The 13,215-nt window shown below is 39.2% G+C and overlaps 1 protein-coding gene across 1 annotated transcript; it reads right to left on the reverse strand.

The window, feature by feature from the left end:
• Window positions 1–1,806: 1,806 nt before the first annotated feature.
• TDRD15 (tudor domain containing 15) lies at window positions 1,807–7,710 on the reverse strand. The gene has a single exon (XM_074933498.1). It carries the CDS (start codon window positions 7,696–7,698, stop codon window positions 1,807–1,809), a length of 5,892 nt encoding a protein of 1,963 aa, XP_074789599.1. The 5' UTR covers window positions 7,699–7,710.
• Window positions 7,711–13,215: the final 5,505 nt, after the last annotated feature.

A 13,215-nucleotide genomic window follows, 5' to 3' on the forward strand; every position in this document is an offset into this window, starting at 1 on the left:
TTCAGCGATGGGGACTCCACCACCTCCCTGGGCAGCCCATTCCAACGCCCAACAACCCCTTCTGTAAAGAAATATCCAGTCTAAACTTTCCCTGGTGCAACTCGAGGCCGTTCCCTCTTGTCCTATTGCTTATTACTCGGTTAAAGAGACCCATCCCCAGCTCTCTGCACCCTTCTTTCAGGGAGCTGTAGAGGGCGATGAGGTCTCCCCTCAGCCTCCTCCAGACTAAACCCCCCCAGTTCCCTCAGCCGCTCCCCGTACGACCTGTGCTCCAGATCCTGCACCAGCTCCGTTGCCCTTCTCTGGACACGCTCGAGACATTCAATATCCTTTTTGTAGTGAGGGGCCCAAAACTCACTATATATATAACCCACTCCACAGCTAATGGCCTTGAGGGCAAGGATTGTTCCTTAGCACTAGCCCACAAAGAATGTCCTGATGTAGCTTCAGATTTTTTCCAATGCATTCACCAACACACAGGTCACAGAAAGCTTCAAAATATTCAGAATCACTTAGGCAAGGCAAGTTACATACACAAGATAAGCATTTTATTATTCATGACAAAAAAGCAGAATACTGAATACACCAGTATACACAGGAACATTTTTAATTCCAAGAAAATGTAACCAGTTCTCTCACTTTCATGGATTAAAAAAAAATAATCAAAGTAATCAATGACACAGTAAACAAATGCAGAAATACATTTTAAGAAATACAACCAAATAACAAACAGTAGTTTCCAATTAAATTTTACCAAATGAAAGCAGTGATTTTGCTCAGAATTAAGCTCACCCAAAAACAAATAGGAAAACACATGTAAGCTTCTAAATCCTAAATAAATGCCAACTTCTTTCAACTAGACTACAAGTATAGCCCCTCTTCTTACAAGAAAAATGCTGTTACAGCTGAGGTTGGAGACAGAAGAAGTACACACCAAAGAAAGAAGACTGGGAATAAAATCCATACACAGACATCCCAGCAACTTAATCTAACAATCATAACACCTTGTAATTCACTTCTGAAAAAATCTGTATCCACAGTGGCAACAAAAGCCATTATCTATACCTACAGGTGCAGCATAATCCTGAAAATATTTTTAATTATCTAGTTTCTACCTCAAGCACTTTGGGTATCAGACCTTCATAAAAGGAATTGCTATCACAAGCTATGCTCATAATGAGTTGAAAATACAACACACGTTCTTGCAAATAAATCTACCATTTGCAGAACTTAAAAATAGTACACACACCTCTTTTTTTCTTATCACCTATCATTTCTAGAAGCCATTTTGTGACATTAGGTACACAGTGTTTTGCAACTACACACAAATTAAGGCATAACATACTTTACATCAGCAAAACAAAAACAAACTTAAAATATGCAAGCTATTTATTAATACCACACCATCAGGACTGGTATTTAGGGTATCCAGATGATCTTTCTTCTTAAAGACACCCAAGCACCTGCTGTTCCAACTGAATGACAGCCAGAAGTTGCAATCAGAGTTAATTAACCCTGAAGTGCCAATGCCTCTATATGAAAATAAAGCTATTTGGCATCACAATGAATGTACCCAGTGAAGTAAATCTGAAGCTATCACTCAATACAGTAACGTTGCACAATACAACTTTTGTGTTTTATCATAAAATCAAACAGTGTGTCAAGCTACTGACAAAGAGCATGACAGGTAAGTTTATAATTTCAACTAGGAAAAACTTCAAATTCTGCAGTAATATAATAAAATGCTGCAATATAAAGAAAACAGTTAATCACAAATGGTTACAGAAAAACCCTCTAATTAATACATTAACCTAACGGTTCTGATACTTCTGAAATAAGGCAGCACCTACTTCTGGAGTAGACTGCGTGGCCAGCAGCAATTAAGGCACGAGCTAGACTGTAGCCCTCACACAGAACATCCACCTCTAATTTCATTTCAGAGCCATAGTGTTTAAAATGAAATACCAGATCAGGTTTAGTAATAAATGTCTGAAACAGAAGTTTAGCTTCATCACTCCAATATTCCGCCTTGTCAGGAACTGTATCATGTAAAGAGCAAGGGTATGCCAAGCGTGGTAAGACAGACAGACTTTCTGGAATAACTTTAAGTTTATGGATATCAGAGTAAGGGATGCTCTTCAGAAAGCCATAATCAATAAATGTAAGAACAACAGACTGACTTGTTACTTCACTAATTTCTGCCCTGTTCCAGTGTGCTTCCAGTCCAAACTTGATCAAGCAGCTAGCACCAGGAGCCACAACTTCTTCTGGCAAAGCTGGCAAGTTCTCAGGAAGGTCAGAGAGCAGCAAAGACAAGTTTTGCATGCAATCAAATAAGATTTCAAACTGGATGAAGAAATTTGAAGGATCAGTAACTGCAGTTGCAAAGCCAGAATACCTTCTGCCGTTCTTCAGCAGCATCCAAGTGACTGAATTTATCTTGACTGATGTATCAAACTCCTTACAGTCTGTATTACTGCATTCTTCTGGTCTGCTAGTCTGACCATGACTTAAGAGCTGGTTCAAATACTCCTGAAGCAGTATTTCCCCTATTATAATATCTACCTCCCAGATATGAGAGGATTCCATGTATCTCAAAAACAAGATCCTTATTTCATGATCCAGGAGTGCATTTACTACATGGACAAACTGAATTTTCCTCAGTTCTTTAAACCAAACCCATTTACAAGACACAGCTTGTTTAGGAATACTTTTAATCTTGTCACTAAGCATCTTTGCATTATTTAAAGACACCATCTCACACTTGCCATAATCCACAAAAAGAACTAGCATTAACTTCTCCCTGACAAATTTCTTTATCACTTTCGATCGATACCACTTCAAGTTCCTTTCAGATTTTGTCATGCATTCCAATCCTTCTTCAATGTCATCCACTCCAAGCAAATCACTTCTTCGTGCTTCTCTGACAAGCATTACATTTAATTCATGTAATATTTTCGAGTTTCTAAGCAACTGTACGTGAAATTCTCCAGTTTCTGAAATATGAATTATTTCTACTCCTTCTACCTGTCCAGAATTTAGATCTTGATGAAGGAGATTTAAGGGTGTTTTGGAAGTATTTTTCATCCCACTAGCCTTAGCTTTACTTTCACCAGTTCCTAAACCATTCCTAGATTCTCTGATTTGAGGATTACCATTTTTAACCAGAGTTTGTTTTGGCTTATTTTCCCAATTATGCATTGGTGTGTTTTGCCACCTTGTCCTGCCTTTTTTCTGCAGATTATTAGACACAGCCTTTCCATCCCAAATTACACCTATTTCCCATTGTTCTCCATGTTGCTGCAAGAACTTGCAAGTAACTAGCTTGTTATTTGTTCTGCTTACAAAATAGGAAGTACTTTTTTTAATCCAGGTTTCATGATGAGTACTTTTTACTCCTCTAAGGAAACAATGAACACTGAGCCTTGGCAAAGTTAAGAACTTTTTCTGAATCCTGCCGATTTTTGAAGGACTTACAACTTCTACATTACCATAGTCAATGAACTCTACCTCAAAGGAGTTTCCTGATTTCAGAGTTTTAATAATAACTGCTCTATAGTAAAAACAATCAGCAGCATGCTCTGCAACAATGAGATCCCCTACCATGAGCTCATCTAAGCAATTTTCAGGACCTATATTCACCATGCTTTTATTTAGTTCTTCTGCTAGTTGTATTATTAGATTTTCATCCTCTGCAAGCTGAATATAGAAGCTTGATGGACTATTCATATGAGAAATATATGCTGCTACTTCAGAATTCACCTGAATATCACGTTGAGGAAGACTGATTAATTTAGGTATATTTTCATTTCTCCTTTCCTGCTGACCTGTACAGTTTAGTCTTTGATTAAGAAATTCGGATGGAGCATTTACAGTTATTTCCTTTGAATTTAAAGCAGGATGACAGAGTGAGTGAGAAGGAGGCTCTACAAACACAGGTTCCTCTCTGTGCTCCAGAGCACTGACTGTATTTCTAAAACCTGTTTCTTCACTGTCCTGTAAAGTTAGCGATTTTGAGGACCCACTACACAACTTTTGTGTGCTATAGGCCGTTTGCTCTTCATCTCCAAAATTCTGCCCATCATCTGTCTGATAATACTTATCATATACTTGGCATTTCACTTCAGTTTTTGATTTAACTCTTTTAGGATTTTTAACAGTTACATTATTAATGTATTTGTCATCTTCCATGTGACATATCACTTCTCCCTTACTTCCAATAAATTCTTCCAAATAATTTTTTGGTGCCAATTCTTTCGATATTTTTTCTTTAATCTTCTGACTTACTTTGAGCTGTCCATCATATAACTCCACAACAATCTGCCCATCTGGTTCTCTGCATATAATTACAGCCTTCAGCAGTTTACCAAGGAATGTTTCCTCAAACCATCTAGTAACACTTGCTGGAATTTTTGTCTCCCTAAGATCTGACAGACAGCATTTAATAGCTTGCATGGGTGTGAACATTAGGTCAGGGGCAGACTCTGGAATAGGCATCAACTGGTCTCTCTCTACCATATTCTTATTTCCAAAATCCACAAAGTCAGCACATAGATAGGGTGCTGATTCCACAGGAAAAACCAAAGCTCTATAAAATAGACCATCTTCAAAATATCTGGCTATACATATTCGCATATTGCTGGTATCATATTTTGAAATATTTGATATTTTACTTATGACACTAACCTTCTCCGCCAATGCCTCTATAGTTTCAGTGTTTCGATTAAGCTGACAATAGAATTTTGAAGGACTATGTATGTGAGTTATATAAACCTCCTCCTCACTTCCAGTTTGTATATTAAAGGATGAATAGCAAAAACTGTACAGAGAACCCAAAGATGCAAGGTTTCTCAGACCAATATATTCAGATTGAGTGAGACCACGTTCTCTGAGGAATTCCTCTGCACTAACAAATGGAGTCTGTAAGTCAACTACATTGCATAAACAGCCGGGGCTTACAAGAACCAGAGCACAGATGATGCAAGTCAGTGGTCCTCTAGAACCAGAAATGAAGTCTTCAAAATGTCTACACACTTCAGACCAATTAAATGAGTTGACCTGTAAGGGTACATTTTTAAGACCACAACGAAACGCTTGACCTTCCAGAGTTAGGAAATCTGGAAGAACAGCTTGAAGATCTTGAAGTAAAACTCTTTCCTGATAACCATAGTCTACAAAAAACACATCAACTTCATTTGTGGATACTTGCTGCACAACGCTTGCTCTGTACCATTTCCTATCTTTGGAATATTTAACAACACAAGCAACCTGTCCAGTTTTGTAGGGACTGGTATGCTCCCTATAGTAAGTCTGAATTTGTTCCATTAAGTTATTTAGCTCTGGCAGTTTGCTTTGCAACTGACATGAAAAATCTGCTGGGGAAACAACGTAAGAGCACACCACTTCAAGAACAGCTCCCGGTTCAAACACAAACTCTTTATACAATAATTTTTCCTCAGATATTGATTTACACCTTTTAGGGATAGCACCCTTTCCAAAACATGACGGTGCACCAAATTCTCTCAGCACTGAAGGCACACTTAATGATTTTTCCTTCTGAAATACCTCTCCATTTCTGGATACCTTATTTTTATGAGTATTACAGATTCTCTGTGTGTTTACTTTTTTTAATTTGCAGGGATTCCGATTTTGACATTTTCTTGAGTTTAGAACAGAATCTGGTGTCTTCTCCCAGTATTCAGCATATCCAACTTGAGCCATACATGTGGCAACATCTTGCTGCAAACCATTCCTAAACTGCACGTTAACAACATGCTTCTTGTTTTGCTTTCCAATGACATGAAGCAGCAGTAGTTTGTCACACACAATGTTTTTGAAGAAACTGGTTTCCTTTTTAACCCACACATCATCAACAGGAAATGTACGGGCAAGTGCACAACACATAGCTAAAGCTGGTAAACTGGAAAACTCCGGAAGCAACATTTTCACATCATTACAGGGTACTGTGTCTGTGTTTCCAAAATCCAAAAAATACACAGTAATGTCTACATGACGCACTTCAGTGACAACACCCCGATAATAATGCCTGTCTTTGCTATACCGGGCACAGCACAGCAATCCAGGTTCTGGCTTTTTAAGGACCATTTCATCAGCTCCACACTGATTGTATGTATCTGCAATATCTTTCATCAAGGCTTTAAATTCATCCTGGTAGTCACACAGTTGAACCCAGAAGTCAGATGGATTTATGACATGTACCACAAAAGCAGTATGAAAAGAATTTATTTGCATTTCTACTGTTTTGCAGCGGCTTGACAAAGAAATATTCCGTTCAGGTAAGCAATTTTGTGTCTGTTTATTTCCAGTACAATTCTTAAATGAATTGTATCTCTCATTACATGGTCTCTGGTTCACAGCAATACTTGCTATTTTTGTTTCCAGAAGTGAGACACATGATGCAGCTGCCTCATCCTGGTTTTCTGGATGCTGAGCATTAATTCCAAGATTTCCATTTTCCAGCGTAATATAATACAAGTGTTTAATGTCACTGAATAAATCAACGTGGACACACACAGAAGTTTGTTCTATCAAGGCCTGTGTAAGTTTTTTCAGCTGAATTTTTACTGCTGTTTCATCCTGACCACCACAACAAGACAGTGTACATGGAAATGAAATCATTGGTAATGCCAGGAACTCTACTTTGAGTTTCTGAACGCAGCTAGATGGCACGGCTTCAACACTGCCAAAATCCATAAACCAGACTTCCACATGGTCAGAGATAACACGTTTTATCACTCCTCTATTCCACTGTCCATTTTGCCTTTTGGCAGCACAGACCAGACCTAAGCTATCAAAAGATTTCTTATTTTCTGTACTGGTAGCTTCATAGTACAAATGCATAGCTTCTGTCAAATCTTCCAACTCCTTCTGCCATTTCTGTATCTGACAGTAAAATTTATTTGGGTTTACTGCAGCAGTTATTTTTACATTTTCCTTACTGCCAACAGGTAGACGTGGAAAGAGGTCATCTAGAACTGGCCAAAAATCTGTTGGTTTCTCCGAACTACTGAAAGTAAGCAACTCCTTAACTGTACACTTCTGTTGCAACACCTGTGGCACTCTTTTATAAAGTGTTTCTTGGGGAAACACTTTTAACGTTTCTACAATAAGGCAAAATGAATCTCCATCAATAAATTTTCCTAATCGCAGTTCAAGAACATCACTAATGATCTTTGGCACTTCTAGAATAAACAGTTCATACGGTATAACAGCTTTCACACAACCTCTAATCGTCAATCCTACCAGAGATGAAAAATAATTAATGGCTTGTGGAGGCCATTTTTCCCGAAGAGGAAGTATGCTTGCAAAAACACCCCAAACCACCTTTGGAGGCAGCTGAAACAATTCATCACAAGCAGAAGCAAGATGCATTTCCTCAACAACTAGCACTTGACCAGTGTCTATAAGAAAAACCTGACAGATATTTCCTCTCTTTTCCAGAACTCTTCCTCTATGCCATTCTCCTCCTGTGTCTTTCACCAAACAAGGTCCACCAACGTAAACATTATCTTTTACTTTGAATATTCGTTGTATTTCATTTTGTAGTATGCAATAGTCAAGCTCACATTCCACTTTGCGTTGACCCTGGAATACTACAACCAAGCATTCGGCATGGCATTCTATACAAGTTATCTTCAGATTCACATCTGTGTTTGATGAGGGAGTCAGAGATTCCATCCTGTCTGCAAAGAAGAGGAGTAATATCAGTCTGATAGTTTTCCGGGATTTTTTTTGTCAACTGATTCCTTAAATTAAATCTCTTTTCAAAATAATAGCATATTGTTACACACTGAAATGAAAGCAATTCATACCATTTATACAACCTCTGCTCATCTCAGAAATGTTACTTATATTGAGTAAATTTAACAGCAAATCTCTCCAAAGGAGATCTAATTCAGTGTTTCATTGCACCAGACTTGCAGTTACAAGAACTGTTTACCTGCAGAAGTATTTCCCATTGCTTATATTTCTTCTTAATATGTGAATGACCAAAGGCTCCTCCCCTACTCGCTCTGCTTCTTCTGTGTAAATCACTTCTTCAAATCAGTGACATCTTATAGATTTACAGTTTATTTAATCTGGATTTACATACAGTATCAGGTATGGCTGTAGCATATTTAATTTTTTGTAACTGCAAGGACATACATAACACATTATCTATGTCCAACATTTCTGCACGGCCCATCAACTAACAATTGTGCCTGGTGTATTTTATACTGTCTTAACACTCCAATTCTGACAGTTTACGTGTTTTAAACCCTTCAGGTACTTCCGGCTTTCATCTATAAACTGGAATTCAAGATCACCTTTTAGTTCCATTCAAATTTATCACTGTATCAGTGATTTTACACTGTTTAAAGAGACTGTGCATGCCCATAATTTAACCAAGCACTTCTATGAAACAAATGCTGTTCTAGCAAAGTAATTAGGGGCTGACAGCATCATTCAAATGCAAAGATAGCAGACAAACACACAAGGATAGACTGGACAAAGCAGATGCTTGATTTATTAACTTTTATGTAAACTTAAAGGTGAAGCTTTCAGTTTCAACCACAAGCTATGAGAGCAAGATTTTTCTCAGCCTGCAAAAAATCTTTAATGGAACTGCCATAATAGTTTTTAATCATAAGAACGCATGAAGTAGCTAGGGATCTTACAAACTGTCTTCAGAATAAATACTGATCCCTATCACTCTCGTTCCACCAAAACCAAAAATTAATAAATAAATGAGCACTCCTATTGTAAAGCTTACCAGAACATCTCAAGCAGGGGTATGACTTCTCAAAAAAAGAAAATAGATGACTTTAAAAAAAAGAAAAACAATACCACCATCTACCCAAAAAAGCCTTCCAGTAAAAACAGTACCAAACCTAGATCTGACAAATATCTGCTTAAAAAAGCCCCCTTTTTTCACTTCTCCCTGTCATAAAATATAAAGTTAAATTCTGAGGGTATTTTTAATTAAAGAAAATACCCTTCGGGAAAGGATTCTGTCTGCCTGGAAGACACACCTGATCATTAAAGAGAATAAAATTTTTAAAGGTGCACCACTGATGCTTTGGCCAGCTTTTTTTTTTCCTCACTGAAACAAAGCTCTGGTTGCAGAAACATATAACAAAAACAATTTGTGCAACGTTTGGTTTCCCATCGCCGCAGACCAAATAACAACATCAGATTGATACAGTCATTTCTACAGTTTACAAGAGTTATTTTTTCTTTTTACTCACCTACATACCAGTTAAGATTTATTCATTCAGAACCTTTATATACCTCAGCCCTCTTATTAGCAACTCTGCATCTCCACATGATAGAAAAAATCATTAGAGAAATAAACTCAATTCTTGTACCACTGCTCTGAATTCTCCCCTTTTTCAACAAAGACACCCCGAGTTTCCCACACACACAGTTTAACTGCAATTTTAAGATTTCAAAGAAAAAAATTACAAAACTGTATCCACCTTCCTAAACCCACAATAAGACCATTCTTTTCTTCACTGTAGCTCAAAAACGACACCAGTCAGGACACTACACAGATAACCCACCACATACCTTCTACGCAACAGTGGTCACATATTTATTTTTGTTTCATACAAGCATATTTTTATTTTTGATCGCTTCAGCTATCAAAACCTGTATCAAGCACAACTACCACACAAACTTACAGCATAATTAAAGGACTTTTAAATGCAATCAAGTGCGACACGTTAAGCTCTCTGCGCTGCCCTCCAAAGCGGCGGTTGTGACAGGGGCTGCCTGCCACCCCCGGCAATGGTCGCCTAAGAGGAGCAGGGCGCGGAGCCGGGCTCGACGCGACAACGCGCGGCGCGGTTGGGCAGGCGCTGCCGCCGCCAGGCGAGACCCCGAAGTGAAGACCGCCAGCCTCGCAGCAGCAGCTGCTTCACCACTCACAACCGCGCGAGCTACGTGTGAACGCCGTAGCCACCAGAACACCATCATTTGACATCGCCCAGACACCGAGCGCAGCAACCCACCTCCATCGCTCGCCCCTCATTGACAAAATGGCGGCGCACAGCGGAGCCCTCGCACGGCGGCCGGCAAAGCGCACGCGCTCCCGCGCCAATGGAAATTTACGCGCCGCGCCGGGGGGGGTGGGGCTTAAGGTCGATTGGCGGGAGCGCGGCGGCAGCGCCCAGCCAATCGGTGCGGCCCAATGGTGCCGCCCCCATCTGGGGCTGAGGGCAGGAAGTGAAGGGTCGGGGTCGGGGTCGGGGTCGGGGTCGGGGTCGGGGTCGGGGTCGGGGTCGGGGTCCATGTCCATGTCCATGTCCATGTCCATGTCCATGTCCATGTCCATGTCCATGTCCATGTCCCGCCTTTCGGGCGGTGGGGGAGTAGCTCCGTCTGGTTCGGTTTTCATTTGGACTTGTGCTTTTCTGTGTGTTTGGGCGTTTTGTTGGGGTTTTTTTGTTTTTCCTTTATGCTTGCACTTAGTAGCTGTCCGTTATCTTAGGTGATCTCTAAGCTTTTTAAAAGGTACCTGTGGGTCACTGAGTATTCTGGAGCTACCTAAAGAGGATTTCAGAGCTCCTACTCTTTCCTGTTATCATGAAGAAATTCTCCAGGCTGGGAGGAGTACATGCTTCTGCATATAATTCTGTTTGGGCTGGGGTTTAATTGTGGTGGGTGGGTTGTGGGTTTGTTTTGGGGTTTTTTTGGGGGGGGGGGGAGTGGGGGGGGTGATGGTTTATTTGGATTTTTTTTGCTAAGAATATAAGTTTAGTGAATTGGTCACAATAAGGAAACTTGGTATAAAGTATAAACATAAATAGTAACAGATGCTTGTATGTAAGTGATTTCACTACTTAAAATTAGTTCAGATGTGTATAATAATTTCCGAGGGTTTACCTTCAATTTTTACATTTTCTTTTTCCCACTGGTCAGGATTGTTGCATCATAGTTATACTTTGCAAAGTTGGGAGAGAGAAAAGCTGCCTTTGTAATTCTTAGAGATAGTAGTAATCTCCAAACACAGGTATTATATTGAAGTCTGGATGAGACTTGTTTAAAGTGGTATCACAGCTACTTGAATGAACCCTAAATCCTACAGGACTTCTTAATTTAATTTTGCAGGTAAGCAGTCATGTTCGTCATGCCCAATTTTCTTGTAAGACCTACTTGGAGCAATGGTTTTACAGGTCTATCACTTATACACCTTTAGCTTTCTATTCTGAACGAAATGCCTAGTTTATTCTTGCATTCTTATGTAGGCCCATGTAATTCCACTACTGGCATATTACTTTGAAAGACTGAGTTTTGACTGGTCTGTTTAGTTCTTTAACGGAAAATAACACTATACATACTCATTTTGAAGTGGAAAGTTGTTTACTTTCACAACATAATGCAGTAATGTCCTGTGCACTCCCTCTGTACCCCATTCTTCCCATTTTGGACTCAGCCGGTCACAGCTTTTTTTTTTTTTCCTTCCTCCAGGTAACAGCAGTATGCTTCAGGACTTAGACATACTTCTCTTTAGGCAGCTCCTCTAGAAGGCTGTCCCAGAGAAAGCATCTCATCCTCAGCACGTACCTCTTACAGAATGTGCAGGCTTCAGGAAGATTCTCAAGTCTCACAAGTACATGAGTCTGTAACAAAACAAGTCTGGGATGGCAAGTAATTTAGCAGCCTTAAATTTACATTCCTTGAATATACATCTTATTACAAGAGAACTGTTCTAAAGAGATGGACATCCAGTGTATCTAAAGACTTTGGAGAACTTTACAAAACATCTGAACATACTTGTGTCACTTCTAATAAAAAAGATAGAATACCAGTATATTGAGCATAGTAATAAACTCATGAAAACCTTTTAATAGTGAAATTTTCCTTTCTTTTTGCAAGTGTTTTGAAGCTCTGACTATCTAAAACCAAGTAGTTTTACTACATGTTAGATGATCAGGTTTCACATCTACCTGATGTGTACAAATAGACTTCATTAGTGCATATTTATAGAGAAGAAAGAGAAGACCAAATCTTTTAAAGAAGTTACATTCTTGCAAGGTTAAAGCCTCGGATGGAAATTTAGAACCCACAGTAGGCATCTTGGCATTCTCTACAGCGTAAAGGGAAAGTGCTGTCTCACAATGGCAATTCAGAAGGCTCAAGTACTAGATAAGGAGCAGTGTTGAGCTTACAAGTATTAAATATTACAAAGGGATGTGGGGTATGGCTGTTTTTTCCCTGTAGTTTAGGCTAAGGTCAGTCCTGTTCTGACTGCATTCCGAAACTCACTCCTGAAGGCAGAGTGCTTCCACTTCTTTTTTAAAGGGAGCAAGATCTACATTTCTTTCAACTCACAGTGGTGATGGCAGCTGTGATATAATAATCTTATGGTCAGTGTAGTCAGAAACTAATTCTTGAAACATAAATGAGTTTAGAAAATGTGTACCACTTTCCTGCACTGTGCCTTAACCATGGGCAGTTCTGCATGGTGGAATATAATGTGTCTCTCTTGTTTGAAGCTCTGCTACTATGGGATGGGGGAGAAGGGAAAACAGAAAGTACGACTAGGCAATCTGTCAGGGCTGATTGGATGTTGGAGCTTTCTTGCTTTCTTCTGGAAGGAAAGAAGATCTTTTTTTGCTGTTTACACCTTTTTTACAGAATTTCTTTGCAATTTATATCATTTTAGCCAGTGAAGGAATATGTCTCTTCTGACATAGTATGGACATTTTGGTACATCTTTGTTTTGCTCAAGAGTTGTATGATTTTTTAAATATTTTTTCCCCTTAGGCTTGATATCTACATTGGAAAGTGTCAAATATGCATAAAGCACTGCCAGATCTCAGAAGCAAGCCCCTCCAATAATATTTGAGACATGAAGACTCGCTACAGGCTGTTTTAAGTGTTCGGGAAGCACATAACAGCCAAAAGCAGAAATAGCAGTGTTGCGGTGTCCCAGAAAATCCCTATAGTGTACTTCAGCAAACTTGCAAAACCTATTCAGTGTTTACATTTGCATTGCGAATGTTTTAAAACTACACATTCCAGATTGATTACTAAATCTCAAGGAATTTTGCCAGCTTTGTTTACTGTGTAAGTAGCACAGCCAACTCTGCGTTTTCATCTTTTCCACTTTATTGATCTGTACTTATTTTGTGTTGCCATTATTCCCACAAAAAAGCTGTGTTTCCATTCCTTGACATTATTGTGAGGAAGCCATTAAATATTTTTGCT

This window comes from Athene noctua, chromosome 1 (genome assembly GCF_965140245.1).
Source record: "Athene noctua chromosome 1, bAthNoc1.hap1.1, whole genome shotgun sequence".
NCBI classification, from domain to species: domain Eukaryota; kingdom Metazoa; phylum Chordata; class Aves; order Strigiformes; family Strigidae; genus Athene; species Athene noctua.